The 22,243-nt window shown below is 39.7% G+C and overlaps 1 protein-coding gene across 1 annotated transcript in view; it reads right to left on the bottom strand.

Moving 5' to 3' along the window:
- BAZ1B (bromodomain adjacent to zinc finger domain 1B) overlaps nt 1-22,243 on the bottom strand; it is a 65,248-nt gene that overhangs the window by 15,790 nt on the left and 27,215 nt on the right. The window contains exons 7-13 of the mRNA XM_039243497.1: nt 15,743-17,444; nt 12,412-12,550; nt 11,778-11,908; nt 9,625-9,730; nt 8,331-8,429; nt 4,907-5,084; nt 2,416-2,598 (exon numbers count right to left, since the gene is read on the bottom strand). Coding sequence (XP_039099428.1) covers nt 2,416-2,598; nt 4,907-5,084; nt 8,331-8,429; nt 9,625-9,730; nt 11,778-11,908; nt 12,412-12,550; nt 15,743-17,444 — 2,538 coding nt within the window. The remainder of the gene's footprint in view (nt 1-2,415; nt 2,599-4,906; nt 5,085-8,330; nt 8,430-9,624; nt 9,731-11,777; nt 11,909-12,411; nt 12,551-15,742; nt 17,445-22,243) is intronic.

Here is a 22,243-nt window from a genome sequence, read left to right as displayed (position 1 = left end):
GGGAAGGGTCAGAGAGAGAGGGAGTGACAGACTCTGAAACAGGCTCCAGGCTCCGAGCTGGCAGTCAGCACAGAGCCCGACGCGGGGCTCGAACCCACGAACCGCGAGATCATGACCCAAGCGAAAGTCGGACGCTCAACCGACTAAGCCACCCAGGCGCCCCTTTTCTTCCCAAGTAATCTTAAGCAGAAATCTAATAGACAAAACAGAAAAAAATGAAGCTTATTATTCCAATAAAGAAAAACCAAAGACAACATAATATTCATCACTAAGGGAATTAAGATGCTGAGAAAACCCTGTCATGTGGATCTATATAGACTGAAAGAAAAGAGACAAACAGAGTATGTTGAGGGGTGAAAAACTGCAGTACATTCTGTACAACTCCCATGAAACTATCTTCATATGTATACAGAAAAGACACCAAAGTACTAAAGAGTGATATTCTTAGGGAGCAAAACTAGGACGGGAGTGGTTTCATAAGTTTATGTACCTCTAACATTGGATTTACTTACAATGAGCATGTTACTTCTAAAACTTAAAAACCAAATAACTGGATATCCACATGCAAAAAACTGAGGTAGACCCTTACTCTACAAAAATTAACTCAATATGGATCAAGCATTTATGATGATGATGATGATGATGATGATGATGATGATGATGATGAAAGAAAGAGCACACGCCAGGGAGGGACAGAGAGACGGAAGAGAAAAACCCCAAGCAGGCTCCATGCTGTCAGCACAGAGCCCAATGCGGCCCATGAACCATGAGATCATGACCTGAGCTGAAACCAAGAGTCGGACAATTAACTGACTGAGCCCCCCAGCTGCCCCTGGATCAGATCAAAGATTTAAATGTAAAAGCTCAAATTCTAAAACCTATGGAAGAAAACAGAGGGGAAGGACACTGGGTTTGTGACACTGGATTTGGCAATAATTTCCTGGATGTCATCAAAAGCAGAAGCAGCAAAAGACAAAACAGATAAAGCCAACTTCTTCAAACTTTAAAACTTCATGCATCAAAAGACATCACCAAGAAAAGTAAAAGGCAGCTCACAGGATGCGAGAATATATTAGCAAATCACATGTGATAAAGGATTAATGCCCAGAACATATATAGAACCTACATATGTAGGACAACAAAAAATATACAATCCAATTAAAAAGCAGCCAAAGGACTCAAAGCGACATTTCCCCCAAGACAGACAAATGGCCAACAAGCTCATTAGGGAAATGCAAATCTAAACCACAAGAGATCATTTCACATCCATCAGGATGACTGCAACCAAGCAAACAAAGTAACAAGTGTTGCCAAAAATGTGGAGAAATAAGATCCCTTGTGCACTGCTGATAGGCATGTAAAATGGTACAGCCATTATGGAAAACATGGCCGTCCTAGAAAAAATTAAACAGAATTACTATATGATGCAGCAATTCTACTTTTAGGCATGTAGCCAAAAGAAATGAAAGCAAGGACAGGAGCAGACAGTTGTACACCCGTGTTCACAGAAGCATTCCTGGATGTGAGGGCCACCAGCTGCAGTATCTCACGCCAGCTCCCCAGGATGATCTGGCACACGTGGCTGGCTAAATGAGTGTCTCCTTCCTCCCTCACTGTGCGGCCCTCCCGAAACCTCCCCCAAAGAGCAGGACCATTCTTCAGTCAAGGGTACACGGTGGCACTCCCCTGTTACAGGCCCCCAGAAAGCAAGTTCTCAAGGCCCACAGCAGCATCACCCACAAGAGCCAAAAGGTGGAAGTAACCCAAGTGTGCATGGACAGATGAATATGGAATGTGGTATATACACAGAATGGAATATTAGTCTTGAAAGGGAAATTCAGGCACGTAATATAACAGATGATCTTTGAAGACATTATGTTAAGTTAAATAAACCAGTCACAAAAGGAAAAATAGTGATTCCACTTCTATGTAATAGTACTCAGACTAGTTGAATTCATAGACACGGAAAGCAAGCGGTGGTTGCCAGGGATTGAGAGGAGTGAAATGGGTAGCTCAGTCTTTAAGGGGCAGAGTTTCAGCTTACGAAGGGGTCAAGGTTCTGGAGATGGATGGGGGTGATGGTTACACAACTGTGTGTCACACAACTGACACAGAACGTAAAAATGGCTAAAATGACTAATTGTTCATTATGAGTATTTTACCATTTTTGAAAACTGCTACCACCTTTTAAAAAGAAATCCGCTCTGGAAAAAGGGGCTGGGGGCACTCTGAGCCATTATCCAGCTATGCTCCATAGACCAAGCTGAAAACCACAAAATTTAGTGAAAGTGATAAAAATGGACCACTGGCGGAGGGAATAGCGCTTACAGAAGGTAAAAGCACGGGGTCAGACCATTTGAAAAACAGACCGCACTCTTTTACAGTCATGAAACTGCATCTTCATGAACAAAATACCTTTGCTTCCTCTGCCATTTTCTTCTCTTCATCCACCTCTTCCGTCTTTGCTGAATCTTCGCTTTGGAGTTTTCTTCTCTTTTGCTTGGGAGCCATGAAGCCTTGGAGAAACTTCTTTATGACACTGGCTTGTAGGGCAATCACACACTCACCAAAATCCTTCAGTTTCTCTAATGAGATCACCTACAGGAAATGATGGAAACACCAGAATGAATGCTAGGGCAAGATGCAAGGAGACTATCCTCAGGTGGTTAAAATCCACCTGGACCCCAAATGGGTCACACAGCATGAATTTACTTCAGTTCCTCAGTTCAGGGGATGGTTTATACATTTAAAAGCAGCTCATTACTTCCATTTCCCCAGCAATGGGACCCACGGGATGCTGAAACTTGCTCTACTTAGTAAGCGAGGGAAGCTCAGCAACTGAGTGCCTACTATGTACAAACTGCAGTCTCAAGGTAAAGAGAAACTGAGAAAGAAAATAAACATTTACTGACCCACTGGCTTACAAACTATAAGCAGGTAAATATCCTTTCCACACTTTTTCATCTAAGGCTCTCATTTATTTCCTGGATAAGAAAACAGAAGCTAAATCATTTTGATTCAAAGCATATGCTTAAGTGAACACTACTTTCTCAGTCACACAAAACATGCCAATTAGAGATACCACCTCAGAACAACAAAGAAAGATGAATGATGGCAACCCAATGTTAGCAAGGTGTAAGCCTGGGTCTGGCACAAAGTAGGCAGTTGATAAATATTTGCTAAATAGTATGTTGAAACTGGCAAAATCCTTTAGGGTTGAAGAATTCTTTAAAAAATCATTAAGAACAACAAAGATGTTTAAATCCTTTTTCTCAGGAAATGTGCCACGAATTCATAAGCAGACAAATTAAGAGAAAGGGCTGGGGGTGCCTGGCTGGCTCAGTCGGTGGAGCCTAAGACTCTGGATCTCAGGATCAGGAGTGTGAGCCCCACACTGGGCATGGAGACGACTTAAAAAAAGAAAAAGAAAAAGAGAAAGCTGCATATATATTTTACCAATTCTAATAGCAAAGACACAGAAATACAAGTCTGGCTGTTAAGAGAGCCACCCTATCAACTTCTTGGGTTATAATGTACGCCAAAGTGACATAAAGACTGAAAACAATAGAATGTATTTATAAATTAGGAAAAATGGGGAGAAATGATGCAACGGCTCATAAAAACCACACGACTAATACACGTTATAATGCATATGTATAATCTGAAAACACCCACGTGTTAGTTAGTACATTTGGAGTTATATGATCTTTTATTATTTAAAATCAGTAAAAAGCACTTTCTGACAACAACTGATAAACAGTATTTTCGAATCTTCTCTCTGGCTTGTGGTACCTAAACCTACCTCACATGGAACATGGGGTCTCCTGAACTGGTTCATCCACAGCCCATATGAGTCTTTTGGAGCAGTAAATGGCCAGGCCATAAACAGGCCTTGAAATGCATCCATTTTTCAGCACAAGTGCTACCCAACACTAAACAGACCCTAGTGAGCCGATCAGTGTCAAGGATGAACAAATGGGGATACACAAACATGGTTTTTTTTTTAATTTTTTAAATGTTTTTTATTTATTTCTGAGTGAGAGACAGCATGAGCAGGGAAGGATCAGAGAGACAGGGAGACACAGAATCCAAAACAGGCTCCAGGCTCTGAGCTAGCTGTCAGCAGAGCCCAACGCGGGGCTTGAACCTACAACCCATGAGATCATGACCTGAGCTAAAGTCGGATGCTTAACCGACTGAGCTGCCCAGACACCCCTACACAAACATGTTTCAGACCTTAAAGCACAGGACCGATTACATGGGAATGTTAAATAGATATGTTAAATAATGTTCCAGAACTCTGACTCCAAAACCAGTTTTCTATTCAACTTAAAAGAAAAGCACTTTTTGGAGAGCCTGGCTCAGTCAGTGGAGTGTTTGACTCTTGATCTCAGGGTTGTGGGTTCAAGCCCCATGGTGGGTATAGAGATTACTTAAAAATAACATCTTAGGGGCGCCTGGGTGGCTTAGTCGGTTAAGCGTCCGACTTTCGCTTAGGTCATGATCTCACGGTTCGTGGGTTCAAGCCCCGCGTCGGGCTCTGTGCTGACTGCCGGCTCAGAGCCTGGAGCCTGTTTCAGAGTCTGTGACTCCCTCTCTCTCTGACCCTCCCCTGCTCATGCTGTCTCTCTCTCTCCCCAAAAAAAAAAAAAAAAAAATAACATCTTAAAAAAAAAAAACCAGAACTCTTTTTGAACAAAGGATCGAAGTGTACGATTAGATTTTTTCCAGATATCAAAGGATAACTATCACATGTACATAGAGAATTTTTGGCTCCACAGGTCTTTCAGGACAAACCCACATGTGATTTCCAGGATTTTCTGGGGAAGTCAAGAACAGTATCAGGGCACAATTCCAAATTGAGTTTCCATGAGTAACAGATTTCACTGGGTGTTTATGTTCTTACCCTTGCTTCAAATTCTGAGGTTTCTTCCACATAACCAAGTCCCCCCTTTTGTAACCTTGTTGCAACTTCAATGAGATCACTTCGAAGAAAGTTTAAAAGCTCCTGGTTGCCATCACAGGATTTTAGACCCAAATTTGGCTTCCGGGCCAGATGAATAGAATGGATAATGTCCTGGTACCTAGAAAAGTTGGGGTAGAGGGAAGGGAACATAAAGGAACATTTTTAAATAGTCTATAAATTTCAATGACTTTGAATGGCAGGTCTCATTTCTAGAAGACTTACTCAGACTTTTTTCATCTCTCCTTGGGGTTTCTTCAGATTCTTGCACAAATTTTCAAATTTTTCTTATTGATTCATTTAAAAAACACCCTTCTTTTATTCTGTATCTGATAATTCCTGTACTTGAAGTGTACTGTTTTACCTGGCTCTCATTCACATTTCCTGGTCTGTGTTTTGTTTTATTTATTTATTTATTTATTTTTTACCTTTTTATCGTTGAGTTTCTTGGGATTTTATCTGTGGAAATTCTTTGAGGCCTGGTTTGAAGCTGTGTTGCTCCACAAAAAAATGTGTACTTGCTCATGTCAGCTGCCAGGAATTGCTACCAACCTGAGATAACTTTAAATTACCTGCCTGGAATTCCTTACAACATAGAAAAAAACACGAAACTGAGCAGAGACTCTATAGAAGGACCTTCAAGTTCACTCTCAAACTACAGATTAACCCGCTGAAGACCCAGCAACAGACTTTCTTCTCTGTTGGCTTCTTACAACAAAATGAAAACTAAAGCTCAAGGTCATCTCTGTTGAGTTAGACTAAGTTCCCATTTTGTTTATTCTAAGCACTTTTAATATTATTTTCCTCTGAATACAACTTTCACTGTGTCCCACTGGTTTTTACAAAGAATCTTCCTTTCCTTGCTTTCTAGAACTCCCTTTTATTTTCTTCTTTGCAACGTTACCTAGGAATAATATTTAACTATCAGTTAAGATCATTTTGGTCATCTTTGAAGAATTTATTTCTAATTTTATCATAATCTGATCAGAGAATGTATCTTGCAATTATTATTATTATTTTAATGTTTATTTTGGAGAGAGGGAGAGAGAACAAGAGCAGGGAGGGGCAAAGAGGGAGACACAGAATTCGAAGCAGGCTTCAGGCTCTGAGCTGTCAGCACACGCAGGGCTCGAACTCACAAACTTTGAGACCATGACCTCAGCCAAAGTCAGACGCTTACCCGACTGAGCCACCCAGACGCCCCTTAAATCTTTTGAGATTTCTTTTGTGGCTGAGTATATGATTACCTTTTATACATGTTCAATGGGTAAACAAAAAACTTCACTTCTCTGTTTCCAACTGGCCTGGTATCTTCTATTTTGTTTTAAATTGAGGTGAATAATTGAGTGCACACCCTTTATATTTTCCATCACTTATTTTCTTGTAAAGAGCATATACACTTTTGTTTTATAAATTTGTTAAGTTTTTTTAATGTTTTATTTATAAGAGAGAGAGACAGCATGAGCAGAGGAGGGTCAGAGAGAGAGGGAGATACAGAATTTGAAACAGGCTCCAGACTCTGAGCTGGCTGTCAGCACAGAGCCCGATGGAGGGCTCGAACCCACAAACTGTGACATCATGACCTGAAGTCAGACGCTTAACTGACTGAGCCACCCAGGGGCCCCATAAATTTGAACCTCAAATGGTTTGTGATACCTTATCCTATCCCTATCCCCTTGGCCACCACCAATAAGAGAACGGATAAATTAGATTCACAAAGATTACACATATTCATAGAATCATATATAGAAAGGAAAACCGATGGAATTCAGTTATAAAAATCAAGGATGGAACCTGAAACTAGTATGTTGTATATCAACTATACTTCATTAAAACAACGATTTTTAGTACAAGAATGCTAAGTAAAAAACATAAAATCTCAAAGACCACATATGCTTGATATCCTCTAAAAAGTTCAAAATCGGCAAAACAAGATATGTGAGATTTTAATGTTCAACAAAAGAAAAAAGTTGAAGTTTTGTTTTTAATTCCAACTAACAAACACTTTAACCAAACAGAAGGAACGTCAAAGAACTGTATTCCTTTCTGGTTCTGTGTATCAACATTTTCCCTTGTCTTTCTTAATTTGCCCGGTCATATCTATATTAAAGCACCATGATTCAGAATGCCATCTTAATTAATTTCCACATTAAGTAGGATACTAAAACTAGCATCCTGTACCCACCATCACTTACAAAAGTCTGGAGAAGTTGCATCTATGTACTGAATGATATTTTCCTTCTCACTTCAACCAATCCTAAAGTAACCCTGAAAGTATGCAGTCGATACTAAAGGTGGCCTTAAGGGGCGCCTGGGTGGCTTAGTCAGTTAAGCATCCGACTTTCGCTTAGGTCATGATATCGCAGTTCGTGGGTTCGAGCCCCGCGTCGGGCTCTGTGCTGACTGCCAGCTCAGAGCCTGGAGCCTGTTTCAGTTTGTGACTCCCTCTCTCTCTGACCCTCCCCTGTTCACGCTGTCTCTCTCTCTCTCCTAGAAATGAATAAAACATTAAAAAAAATTTTTTTAAAGGTGGCCTTAAGCCAAAACTTTGCCCTGCCTTTGACAGGAACAATGGCTAGAGTTGAACGGACACTAGCAAATCTAAGATGTAGACAATTTTTATTTCGAGGGGCTTTTTAAGACAGAATTCACATTAACATTAAACTCACCATTTTAAAGCATACACTTCCAGTGGTTTTTTGGAACCGTTAAAACTACCTAATTCCAAAACTTCCATCATCCCATGAAGAAATCCCACACCTGTGAGCAGTCACTCCCAATTCTCCCCCCTTCCCCCACCCCCTGGAAACCACCAATCTACTTTGTCTCTATGGAGTTGCCTATTCTATAAGCTTTACACAAATGGAATCCTAAAATATGTGGCTGTTTACCTAGCCTCTTTGACTCAACCTGTTTTCTAGTTTCAGCCATGTTGTAGCATGTACCAGTACTTTGTTCCTTTTTATGGCTGAATTTATGGAGATGCTACATTTTGTTTATCCATCAGCTGATAGACATTAGGTTATCTGCATTTTTGGGCTATTTTCAATATTGACAATACTTCTGAATACCAACTGATGTGGCATTGCCCCTGCAAAGCTGCCTAAACAGCTCGGTGAGGACCTCAGCTGGGTGCATAGCACACGTTAATCAACAAATAACCCTGCTACCCTACATATACATGGTTTAAAAGCAGGTTTTTCCAAATAAGCAGGAGTCAAGAAAATACCAAGCAACAAGAGCATAGAAGGGTTGCAGACACTTTTTTAATATGTGCCTTGAATACCTTTTATGAATAAACAAACAAAAGGTCTAAGGTGTTTAAATGCTGAAGAGAAGATGTGAGGAGCAAGATGGAAACCCTTACCTCTTCTCCAGTCTCTCTTTGAGCTGACTTTCTCTTATTCCCTGAGGGTGAAGGCAGTTTAACAACTCATCCAGTTCCTTCTGACTATCACATAAAAACCTGCAATGAGCAAAACAGACCTAGTAACTCTGAAAAACAATCAAATCCTAAGAAAGACATCTAGGGTTGTTGGTGGGAGTCTGGAGAGAATTCCAAACTTGCTCACAAGTAGAACAAATAATTTACTATTTCCATGAGGCGTAGTGTTAACTTTATCTTACAATATTGGAGCCAATGTTTCCTACTAAAATAGACAAATTTTATAAAATTAATAAACACAACTGTCATACACCTTCAAAAGAGTAAACTTATATATAAAACTAAAAGATAAAAGGTCATTAAACTAAAAGCAATCGGAAGCCGAACAGTTAATGCAATCACAAAGAGAAAGGGACACTCTCAAAACCTAGCTCTCAGTCTGAAAGAGAATTGACACAAGACTATTACTATGCATACAATATTTTATCCTTTAATTAATAAAGATGAAAATCCTGAATCTATTCCCAGATTGAAAAGCACTTCCACTGCAATGTAAGACCTATCACAGAACACATCCAGTTACTTTACAAGGGGGAAATAAAACTCCAAAGCTTAGAAAAAAACATATTCTTACCCAAAAAATCAAATTTGCTTTTAAAGAAATGAGTTTACATATTTAAGAAATCAAAGTCATATAAAATTATCTTATGATCACTGGTATCATCACATTAAATATTTTCTTTCTTTTTTTTTTTTAATTTATGTATCTTGGGAAAAAGAGAGAGAGTGTGAGCATGTGCACACAGGTGCGTGAGAGGGGAAGGAACAAAGAGGGATTGAGAATCCCAAGCCGGCTCCATGCTATCCGTGCAGGAGCCTGACACAGGGCTCAATCTCACATGATTTAACTGTGAGATCATGACCTGAGCCAAAATCAAGTCAGACGCTCAACTGACTGAGCCACCCAGGTGTCCCTAAAATATTCTCTTAACATAAAAAAAGAAAACAAGAGGGGCGCCTGGGTGGCTCAGTTGGTTAAGTGTCCGACTTCGGCTTAGGTCATGATCTCGCAGTTCATGGGTTCGAGCCCCGCAGCGGGTTCTGTGCTGGCAGCTCAGAACCTGGAGCCCGTTTCAAATTCTGTGTCTCCCTCTCTCTCTGCCTCTCTCCCATTCATGCTCTCTCTCTGCCTCAAAAGCAAATAAAAACTATAAAATTTTAAAAAAAGAAAAGAAAAGAAAAAACAATCAAGCAACCAGATGAATGCTCACGTTACCATAGATTCTGTCCTTGTTTGGGTACGGTGGTCTCCACAGCAATTTCTGTTGCTGGGCCAGGTTGTGTGTTCATGCTTACATTTTTGCCTAGGTTTGCTTTCTTACCTAAAAAAATTGAAACATTTGGTTGAATATAGTAAATAACCAATTCCTAGTTTCAAACCTCAGTGGGAAACAGTGCCAAAGCCAACAACTAATAACACAGATGCTGCCTATTAAATATATCCAATGTATAGCAGGTGCTAGTTTCTTTTAAACGTCTTATGTATAGCACATCATAGGAGATAACTGCTCTCTATGCAGCTGAACAGCTGTACAGTTCAAAGTTCAGAGTGTGGCAACTTAGAATGGAATGGGAGCACTGAGTAACTATACCCAAACAAATAAATTTACTCCTTGTGCATCTGTAGTGAAGTAGAGTCAAGTGAAATATATAAAACTATAAACTTACTCCTGGAGGCTTCAAATGTCAAACATGATTAACTTTTTTGTAAGCCAGCTCCCATCTACCATTAGGACATGAATACAGATAGATTTTAAGCCAATCTCTGAGGCCTCGCCTAACACTCTCATGGCTTGTGTCCCTGACTCCCATTCTGCCCCCTTTACTCTGCGGCACTTTCCCAGCAGTACAAACACATGATCCTACTGTCTTGAGTCAGGTGACTTTGAAGTGACCTTGCCATGCCTGAATGAGGGAACATTAAGCAACAACATCCGCCAGGATGCGCTGGAAGTGAAGGGACTGATGTCCATCTTCTACTTGAGAGCTAGAACTATGTACGGAAACCTGATTTCTAAGGACAGCCATTAAGCTTTTGAAAAACATCATAAACTCAAGTCTCTCCTCCAGCTGCAAACTCTCCCCCCAGGTCAGAAGATCCAGACTTCACACTTACTGCTTTCAAACAGAAATGCCCTCACGTGGGTATTTACACAATCTACTAAAACTAGATTTTTCTAAGCACTACAATCTAACACTTTAATATAACACACAATATAAAAATCCCTTAACTGTGAAACTTTGAGCTATATATTAATTTCCTTATTTAACAATTTTGTGACTTTTAAGTTTGGGTTAGGAGCTTCTCTAAAATGAAGGAAAACTGCCTTAAAAAAAAAAATCTCTCAAAGAAACATTATGATCTAACATTTGAGCAGTAATTTTCAGTAGGTCATGGAAAGGAGAGCTAGTAGGAAGCTTGCAGATCATTTAACCCAGGGGTTCTTGATAGGGAGCCAGGCTGCCTCCCAGGAGCCATGTGGCCATATCTAGAGACATATTTGGTTTTCCCTATCGCATCTAGTCCACTGAGGTCAGGGATGCCGCTAAATATCCGACATGGCACATGATAACCTCCGACTACAAAGAATTATCTGACCCAAAATGTCAATAATGCAGAGGCTGAGAAAACCTGACCAACCTAACCATTTGGTTTTTTTTTTTAATTAAAACCTTTTCCTTTTAATTTTTCTTGAAACATTATACGTATTATATATATTACATATGTAAATGTTACATGTTATATGTATTCAATATATACATCAAGAAAAAAGTACTCTTGTATATTTTACAAACTGAACACACCCATGTAACTAGAACCCAGAACAAGAAAAAGAACATCAGTATACCTTTATGACCCTTTCTCCATTACTTACTTTTAATTATTTGCTGTGTTTCCCCCCACTAAAATTTTAGTTAAATGGCATTCAGGACCTTATCTGTCTTGCTTGTTATCTTGCAGGAAAACAAGAAAAATTGGTTGGCACACATGAGATGCTCTATAAATACTGAATAAACTTTGGAAGACGTATAACTGCCTTCCTAGCCTCTTCACCTCAGTTCTAGCCAATAAGGTACCTACAAGAGACTCAAGGGACAGAGTTTGAAGATTACTTGTATAAAATCTAATACCCCAAAGTCCTAATATTCAAGTTCTTTATCACTGCACACTATATCTAGAACAAAATTGTTAATCAAATGTTAGTTTCCTTCCTTCTTCCGTGCATTTCACATTCTCCCACCCCACTCAAATACATCTACCTAAGAAGACAATAAAGAAATCTTACAAATGGAAAAAGTGACTGAGGAAGACAGTCATTATTAAGGACTGTACTCAAACAGGGTAAAAGAACTGGTAGATATACATACTTCGGGGACAGTAATCCTCATCGGAAAGGTCCGCACGGTCTTTGCGGTGATTGAATCGGTAGTCGATGCTGTCGTGTACCCAGCCTTTTTCGATGAACAATCCTGGAACCTCATCTGAGAAGAGCCAGTATCTATAAATCACAACCAGATATTAATAATAACGACAGATTATGAGCACAGGATGACTTGATTTGTTGGGGGAGATGATTACACAGTATCACTAACATTCAGACAGATACAAATGATAAAGTAAGGCACAGAATACCAACATTTTTGAAATTTGAGATTTGCTTCATAGCAGTAATTTTTATAACCAATATTTCTCTCTCTAGGTTCCATACAATGTACACACGTAAAATATATCACAATTTTTAATGAACTCTATTTGAATTACATTTCACCAGTCACAATAATTTAAGCTTCATATCTGTAGTATCTTCAAGAACAGGGTCATGTCTTACTTAACTTTGTAACTCTAGCACGTGGCACAGAAAATATTCAATGTGTGATGAGCGATTGTTTCCAAAATCCATAAATAGGGAAGCCTGTCTATTCTTAGTACTTTAGACAGTTTCATAACTAGGAATAATATAACGGCCCTAGAGGATGACAAAAATGAAGTTTAATAACTTACCTGTTATGGTTTCGATCTGTACCAATAGGAGTCCTGCGCATGACCAGCTTTGCCTTGGCAATTCCTTCCTGGAAAGCCTTCTCGGCAGCTGCTTTGTGCTTTCGTATTCTTTCTTCTTCAGCTTCACGTTCCAGTTTCACTGTTACAGATAAAAAGAATCAACTAGATTTTTTTTTCCTAATAAATTCCACTCTTTCAAATTAAGTAAGATATAGAGTAGAAAGTATAAAGCAGATTTTCCATCAAACCTTATTAGTTTCCTTCTCCTAATTCTGATCTGTTATAAGAAGTGATGTGCTGCAAGGCTGGTTCCCCTATGTCCTTCAAATTCTGGCAATGCTGCAACCATCAACTTAATGCACAATCTTTTCTCTCCAAAATGTAACTCCTTATTAATTTTAATAATCAAAATAGATTAATTCTATTAATAATTTAAAATGGGACAATAAAACAGTCCCTAAAGGGAATTAATTGATCCTCAAAATTATGAGAATAAAACCAGAATAAGTATTTTGGAAACATATTTTAGTCCTGACGAATTTGATTATTATTCAGCCTTAGTAACAAGCAAAAAATACTGAGAAATCAAGGGCAGGCAAGCACTTGGGGATAATACTACTCACTGCATACTGAATACCATTTGGAGATCATTCAGCAAGTAACTACTGTTACAGATGAAAAAAAAGTTTTACTCAATTTATTTCTAACCATTCATTATATGGGTTTATTTCTTTCTTTTTTTTAAAATTTTTTTAATGTTTTATTTATTTCTAGGAGAGAGAGAAAGAGAGAGACAGCATGAGCAGGGGAGGGTCAGAGAGAGAGGGAGTCACAGACTCTGAAACAGGGTCCAGGCTCTGAGCTGGCAGTCAGCACAGAGCCCGATGCTGGGCTCGAACCCATGAACCGCGAGATCATGACCTAAGCGAAAGTCGGATGCTTAACAGACTAAGCCACCCAGGCGCCCCTATATGGGTTTATCTCACCCAGCCAGAAATTTCTCTCAACAACAGAAACAGCTCAGTAATCTTGTCTTGTAAGTTTTTCTGTAACTGTCACAAATTTTGAAACTGTAAGTATATGGTGCTATTTACAAGGCCAGATTTTTATTAACACTGATCTTCTAATAATGACAGCTTCTACAATATGGTAAGAATCTGGAAACCACACCAATCTACAGATGTTACTTTAAGACAAATCTCAGTTATTTAAAACCAACATGATACTTGTTACCTTTACAAAGTTCGCTCTCCTGAATGGAACTGTATGTTTGCACCAAGGATTACAGTAAATACCAGTACAAAGGGATTTATATCTAGAATATATAAAGATCTCTTACAACTCAATAACAGAAAGACAAATAACCCAATTTGAAAATGTACAAAAGACTGGAATATTCCTCCAAAGAAGAAACACAAATGACCAACAGGCACATATGGAGATGCCTGACATCATTAGTCATCGAGGAAATGCATTATCAAAACCACAATGATATACTAATTCACAACCACTAGAATCAACGAGTCATTTAGTAACAAATATTGTTGATGCAGAAAAATTAGAATTCTTGTACACTACTGATACATTTATATGTAAAATTGTGCAGCCACTTTGGAAAAAGTCTGGCAGTTCCCCCAAACAGTTGAGGATAGCAACCATATGACCCAGCAATTCCATTCTGGTATATACCTAAGAGAAACGAAAATGCCCAGACAAAAACTTATACACCAATGCTTACAGCAGCCATATTCATAGAAGCCAAAATGTGGAAATGAACCAATCATCCATCAACTAATGAATAGATAAACAAAATGTGGTATATCCAAACAATGGAATATCATTCAGCCATAGAAAGAAATGAAGAACTGACACCTGCCATAACATGAGCGAACCTTGACAACATTATGCTGAGTGAAAGAAACCAGAAACAAAAGACCATGCATTTATTCTAGGATTCCATTTACAATGTCAGAAAAGGCAAGCCTGGATGAACAGAGTGATGATACCCAAAGAGTATAGGGTTTCTTTCTGAGATGGGTACGTTCTAAAATTATGATGAAGTTGCACATATCTGTGAGTATATTAAAAAAAACAATGGTGGGGGCGGGTGCTCAGTTGGTTAAGTGTCCAACTCTTGATTTCAGCTCAGGTCATTATCTCAGTTTGTGAGTCTGAATCTCATGTTGGGCTCTATGCTGACAACGCAGAGCCTGTTTGGGATTCTCTCTCTCCTCCTCTCCCTGACCCTCCCCTACTCGCACTCTCTCTCTCAAGATAAACTTTTTAAGTTTATTAAATTTATTTTTTAAAAAACCACTCAAGATGCCCAGGTGGCTCAGTCGGTTAAATATCCGACTTCAGCTCAGGTCATGATCTCGCAGTTCAGGAGTTCATTCAGCTCTGTGCTGACAGCTCAGAGCTTGGGGCCTGCTTCAGATTCAGATTCTGTGTCTCCCCCCTTTCTCTAAGCCCCTCCCCCATGTCTCTCTCAAAAATAAAATAAAACATTAATAAAAAAAATTTAGAAACAACAATACATCAAAAAGAAACAACTATGAGTTATTCATTCAATGGAGAAGTTGTACGTGTGGTGTGTGAACTATTTAATAAAGCTGTTTACAAAAATGTTCAGGTGCACCTGGGTGGCTCAGTCGGCTAAGCAGCTCACTTTGGCTCAGGTCTTGATTTCATGGTTCATGAGTTCAAGCCCCGCAATGGGCTCACTGCTGTCCGTGCAGAGCCTGCTTCAGATCCTCTGTCCCCTTCTCTCTCTAGCCCCTCCTCTGCTCACAAGCATGCATGCTCTTTCTCACTCAAAATAATAAATATTTTTTAAAATGTTCAGATTTGATGGTGTTATCAAAACCCAAAATTTTTACATTCTTACACCTTAACAAGGGAAAGATCAATACCTGAGTTGGCAACTGTGCTGAGGGCTTCAAAGACCTTGTCATTCAATTGTTTAACAATCTTAACAAGCATGAAGGAACAGAGGCATGAATAAGTAACTTTCCCAAAGGAACAGAGCTAAGTCAGAGGTAAGGTTTGGAACCAGGCCAGCAATCCACTATGCCCATTTGTGGTTTTGATCCTTTACTAAATCTAGAAAAGATGCCAATGTCACACTCATCTCAAACCATCCCTAACTGCAGAATGCCTGGCTGAACTCTCCTGACAGAATACTGCCTAACGGGGGGGCGTGGGCTGCTGCATACAAAAACAACCAAACAGTTGTGACAAGGAGAGACTATACCATTACCTTGGCAATTTCCTTCCTTCTACCACCTTCTAAAGGGTTTCCCTTCTGCTCCCAACACAAGGCTTTCTTTACCTTTCATTTCTCTCTCCTGGATCTCCCGCTCCTTCTTGGCCTGGATGGCAAGCAGCCGCCTGCTCTTCACTGCGCTAATCATGTCTTCAGCTCCCACATCTACTTGGGGCTCAAACTTCACAATCTCTTTTTTCCTATCAGGTTTGCCCAGCCCATTCTCCTCTTTTCCATTTTCCTTGTTTTTGGCTTCCATTTCTTTCCTTTTCTGTTTCTCTGCTCTCTTTTTATCATTCTCTTCCTTCAGCACAGCAAGCCGTTCTTTCCACAGCTCTGCAGACATCTGCTGTCTGGTTTCCATGTGGTCCTGCACCGAGTACGTCATGAGGATGCGGTGGCAGAGGGCCGTCAAGATCTGGAGCTTCTCTTCTGACGTCAGTTCAAAAAACTCTGAGGTCTCCAGCTTCTCTAGGAACTCATCTTGTACTTCATTATCCTCAAATGGTGCTGAATCTTTATTGTCATCCGTGTCTGAGCCCTCACTTTCTTCCTGAACATCAGATTTGCGCAAGCAGAGCCGCACCAGCTCTGAGACAGAATGTAGGGTCAGAGGGATTTCTGACAGCTTCATTCCCAATTCACCATAGTCCTCTGCTATTTCATCTTGTAATAAGGTCTGCAAGAGGATGACCAATACTCTATTCAGGTATAAAAAGCCACCTTTTTCTGCACTCAAGGCTTCCATGAGGGACACAGCAGTAATAGGGTACTGAGCATCTGGTAAGAGTAGCCCAGAGTAACAGCTCAAGAACTCCACCACCATGGCCACGTCCCCAAAGAGTGTGTTGGGCAGCCCTTCGGGGGTATCCACCAACCTAAACGCCGGAAGGCTTTTGCCAGTTAACTCTTGGTCCTCGTACCTCTTCTGCTTTTCTAGTTTCTCAAGCATTTCTTTCTCTCTCCTCTCCTTGGCTTTCTCCTTCAACTTTTCTTTCAGCTCCTCTCGTTTCTTTTTCAAATATTCTTTGCGTTGCTCTTCAGACATAGAGGCCCACCGCTTTTTGTGCTCTAGAAGCTCAAAGCGTTTTTGAACAATACTTCGCAGCTCTTCTGGGAGACGAGCTCTATCTTCACTGGAGAGCAGACGAGCTGTTTTGGAGATAACACAGGACAGGGCACTCTTCTTGTCCTCCCTGTCTTTGTTTTCTTTGTAGTAGGCAATAAGGTGTAGGGCGGCAGGAGGCAGATGTTTATGGGGTTTACTAGAGGACCTGGGTGTACCCCCAGAATTCCGTGGGGCTCGTGTCATCTTCTGCGTGCCTTTGGCCATATCCAACAAAGTCATCTGCTTCATTTTGGTTTTAGGAGTCTTCAAGCCCTTTTTGGGAGATTTGGAATTACCTGTGGATTTCTGTCCATTAAGGATGCCTTTGCTTCTGCCCTTCACTTTCAAAGGTTTGTCACTGTGCTTCCCTGATTTCTTGGCAGGTGGGCCTTTCTTAGGAATGTGAAAGTTGGCATGTAGCTTGTTGGGTGACATTATCTTCATCACTTCTTCCAGATGTTCTTCTGGAGATTTGGAATTCTTTGAGTTCTTCACTTTGAGTGGTGAGCCATTCAAGGATTTCTTCAAGTGTACGTGACACCATAACTTGGGGTTTAGTGGTGAACTCAGAGAAGAGTTGTCTGTCTTGGATTTTTTTGAGGGCTTCCTATCTGGGGATCCAGTATTCTTCCTCTTAGTAGAAGGGTTGAGAGTCATGTACTAGAATTTAAGAACAAGAGCAAAATTAATTTTAAACACTAATTTAAAGAAGCAACATTTAATCATCATACAGGCTCTCTTCCGCGGCTATCTGGGTAAAGATATATATTCATTTCTGTCCACAGACACTATGTCCCTAAACAAAGACATGAACATTAGCTAATATTTTGGCCATATCAATACAAAACTGATACCTAGACTTAAAAATCTATACTCTTAAAATTAAACATTTTTGCTATGTAACTATACGTGTTGTTTATATATAGTGCTAGCAATTCTTAAATATTTTAATGAAATCTGTGAACTCTTTCCCCAAAAGCAACATACAATAATTATGCATTCCATTTCAGAACCCATCTGTGGATCCCAGACTGAGGATACCTGATATAGATAATGGCAATATCTAAGGAGTTAATAAAGTATTACTCTGGATTTCTTATCCCTTAAACCTCTGTTCTGACTAAAAACATTCTACGTTTTTAAGTAGGAAGTATTTAAGTGTTTTTGTCTAAAAGCAGAAGTATATTTTCTTATTTACAGTATCACAACAAACTCACTGCTCATAAAGAGGGAGCCCTCCCAACCCTGGCCCTGGTTCCTCAAACTCCCCTTTGTCCTGTCCCCTCATTCCCATGAATACATTACTAACTCTAAGCCCTCTATATTCTCAATCTCATACAATCCCCTCACATCCTTCAAATTCACTCCCTCTAGTAGCCCAACTCTGCAATCCTTTAATCCCCCCAGGACCTTAAATCCATTAGTTCTATCACACTTTCCCCATACTTGCTCCCTTATCCTTCTTTATCCACTCTGAATTCCAGGCAGTTGCTATAATCAATCCTGCATGAACCTCTGGTTCCCTGGCCTCTCCTGCTCTACTACAACTAGTTCCCTGGCCCGCACGTGGTCAGCTTACACATGCATGGAATAAAAGATACAAAGACAGTGTGTGGTCTCGCTTTAAATTCAGAACCAGGTACCTCAAATGTACCCTGAACACCACTCCATAATGACTTAATACATTCCTTTAGTCTATTCACTTTCCTCTCCCCTGGACACACATCTCCTATCTCCTCAAACGTCCACCATATCCCTTCATAGAGAATTAACTAATAGGTTAAATTCAGTCTACTTGTAGTAACACCATGGTTTCTTTTAAAGGTGTATTTTTTTTAAAAAAAACTGTTGATTTTCAAACTTTAAAGAATGTAATTACAAAGAAAAAAAGCTTAGCAGCTAAACTGCATATCAAATGAAATAATTACCAAAGTAAAAGTAGAGCCAATTTCAAAAAAAATTCTAGTGACTAGGACAAAGATTAGAAAACCTCTAGAACATTTGATTTCTCTTAGTAAAAGCAACTAAGCACAGAGGGCACTCAGAGACCTAAGCCTAACTCAAAATTTCTGAACAGGAAGGACGAACTTGACAGAAGCTACATGTAGTCAGCAGCCTGGAGACAGCGGGTGAGACAGGCCTGCAGGAGAGGAGACTGCACGTGAGGAAGCAGCTCAATGCTACGCAACATGAAATGACGAAACCCTTTAAAAAGGTGAGGAGAAGAACAGGCGTCTGGGTGGCTCAGTCGGTTAAGCGTCTGACTTCGGCTCAGGTCATGATCTCTCAGTTCATGGGTTCGACCCCCACGTGGGGCTCTGTGCTGACTGCCAGCTCAGAGCCTGGAGCCTGTTTTCAGATTCTGTTATCTCCCCCTCTCTCTGACCCTCCTCTGCTCACGCACACACACACTCTCTCTCTCTCTCAGAAATAAATAAAAAACATTAAAAAATTTTTTTAAATAAAAAATAAAAAGGCAAGAAGGAAGTGCTACGAGGAGGACACCCCCGAGATGACAGGAAAGAATACCCACGCTCCTGTCGGGAATAAACAGGTATATAGTAAAACTTAATAGGCTGTACTGTAATACCAGGTAAGATTTAAGCATTACAGAGATAATCACCAGAGAAACAAACTCACAGAACCAAGGCAGCACAAGCAGGAGAAACATGGTCTGCAATGAATGAGTGGGCTATGCCTAACATTCTGCTTTTGGCTAAGTCCCCAACTTTAAAGATTTTATTTTTAAAGTAATCTCTATACCCAACATGGGGTTTAAACTAACAACCCCGAGATCAAGAGTCGCACGCTCTACCGACTGAGCCAGCCAGGCGCCCCCAAGTCTCTAACTTTTGCTTTTTGCGGACTACAGGCAATTACAGATTAGTGTTCCTCTGGCGGGCTGTTTTTGTTGTCTGACTGAAACTAGAAGTTCTGCTCCCCAATTATCATCCTCCATATCAGCTGACAAAGGGATTTCATACTTTACGGAACATAAACAGGATCTATCTATAACTCGGGGAATACTTTCTCCAGAAGCAGAATTTCCCAGTCTTAGTTTCCCAGAACAAAATTTCAAAATGTTATCAAGAGTAAGAAAAGATAACTTATGTGAGACTCCACTCTCCGCATGGACAGTAATAGTTCCAATACTCCAACGAGAATAGTATTTCAGATACCACCCTACAAATCATAGATAAAGGCCCAAAACCACTCAGGCAGCAATTAAAGACAAATGTGTGCCTTCTAAAAGTTTACAATCCTCTTAAACCAGCCTTGGAAAACCTTCAGAGTATAGACATAACAGACTGATACTTTTTCTAATGCTGAGGATAACAGGCTATATTTAAAGTCATTCTAAAATGAAATTAATCGGGGCGCCTGGACGGCTTAGTCGGTTAAGCGTCCGACTTTCGCTTAGGTCATGATCTCGCGGTTCGTGGGTTCGAGCCCCGCGTCGGGCTCTGCGCTGACTGCCAGCTCAGAGCCTGGAGCCTGTTTCAGAGTCTGTCGCTCCCTCTCTCTGACCCTCCCCTGCTCACGCTGTCTCTCTCTCTCTCCTAGAAATAAATAAAACATTTAAAAAAAAAAATTAAAAAAAAAAATAAAATAAAATGAAATTAATCACTAAAGGAGACTAGTATGAGACTGTTTCATTTTTACCATTTCAAGTAGATTTCTTTACATAGGGTCTATTATACTTGGGCAACTTAATTTACTGATTATTTTTCTATTTAAAAAGTCAAATTTTCATAAAGTTCTTTAAATTTCTTCTATTTAGATGCATTATACTATGCAGAAATGATGTAAGAGCTGGGATGGCTTAGCCATTAGAGGGTCCAGCAATCCGTTTTTATTTATAAGGTGTGTTTTTTTGCCAAATCACACCGTATAATTTTTTTTCTTAAAAATGAAAGAAATTAACTCACCCAACCCCCTCCCAACAGGCCGGCTCCCCGCGTGAGCAGTCCTTCTGTAACTGGATCGTCTCAGCATAGGGCATGCTGGGCAGTCACAGCCACATGGGAGCCGGCATGGCTGGACTCAGGGGGATCTGAAAAAGTATAAAACCACTTATGTGCTAAGGTTCTCCCTATCCCCTGTTCAGCCTAAGTAATCTACCAGAGTAGTGCACAAGGAAGAAGAAAAGAATGGACACCCAGAATAGCAGAATTACAGATTTTAGGCAAAGGCCCTTCCTAAGTACTAAACAAGAATGAAATATTGATGAATATCTCACAACGTGAAAGCCTTTAAGGAAAAGTGAATACAATTCTATAACTGCTCCCTGTCAACTGAACCAAACCACCATGCCAAATAAGAAAATCTAATAAATAAGATAAAAATGAAGAAACTTTATTTATAGCAGCTCACTCAGATGCTAAATTTAACTTAATAGTAAACAGCAAGAGCCCTGCACTGCAAAACTCTGGCAATCTGGATTCTGACATTTACTTCTCTCTACGTTCACCCCAGGGGCTGTGGTAGGAGTTCCAAGGCAACACTCACACAATGGGCTCACCTCAATATCCAGATGTCTTTATCAGCAAATGCGCAATATAGGTACCATAAAATAGCTGTAAGTACTTCTGAAGTTAACATAATTTTTTAAAGTGCTTCTGCTCTAGTCTCTAACTCAAACAGAAAATTCCAAAAGCCAAGTTTATTTAAAGAAAAACTTTAAAACCATGAACTTTTACTTAAAACGTTAATTAGGAGAGATAAGAAACATCTTTAGAAATATATAATTAATGTCACTCAGTAATGAGACAGAATTAAATTACATCATGTACCTTTTGATATAATTCACTAAGAACACAACATCAATTCTGTGGTATTTCTACCAAAAATCCATAACCTGAATATAATTATATGGATATAACCCTAAACTGAGAACCATTATACAAAAATAACTGGATTGTATTCTTAAAAAAGGTCAAAAGTTTCAGAAAGACAAAGAAAAGCTCAGAGACTGCTCCAGATCAGAGGAAACCTCGGTCTCCTAAGTCACAAAACAAAGAAACATAATACTTGATACTACACTGTAGCCTATTAAAACCAAATTTTTTTTAGTTAAAAGGACAGTACTGAGAAATTTTCAAAACTTGCATAAGAACTGCAGATAATAGCATTGTTTCAATGCTAATTTCCTGACTTTGATAACTGTATTACAGTTATGTTAGAAAAATAGCCTTGTTGGGGTGTCTGAGTGGCTCAGTAGGTTAAGCGTCCAACTTCGGCTCAGGTCATGATCTCACAGTTCATGAGTTCGAGCCCTGTGTTGGGCTCTGTGCTGACAGCACACAAATGCGGTAAATGTTAACATGTGAGGAATTCACTTAAAAGTATATGGAAATTCTTCACAGTATTTTGTCTACTTTTCTGTATGAAATTATTTCGAAACTTTTTTAAAATGTATTAAAAACTATTAAATCAGTCCAAATTATGTCAGGTTTCCA

The sequence above is a fragment of the Hyaena hyaena genome, unplaced genomic scaffold (genome assembly GCF_003009895.1).
Source record: "Hyaena hyaena isolate Hyena2069 unplaced genomic scaffold, ASM300989v1 scaffold_228, whole genome shotgun sequence".
In the NCBI taxonomy this organism is placed as follows: domain Eukaryota; kingdom Metazoa; phylum Chordata; class Mammalia; order Carnivora; family Hyaenidae; genus Hyaena; species Hyaena hyaena.
This window is presented reverse-complemented; position numbering and strand designations above follow the sequence as displayed.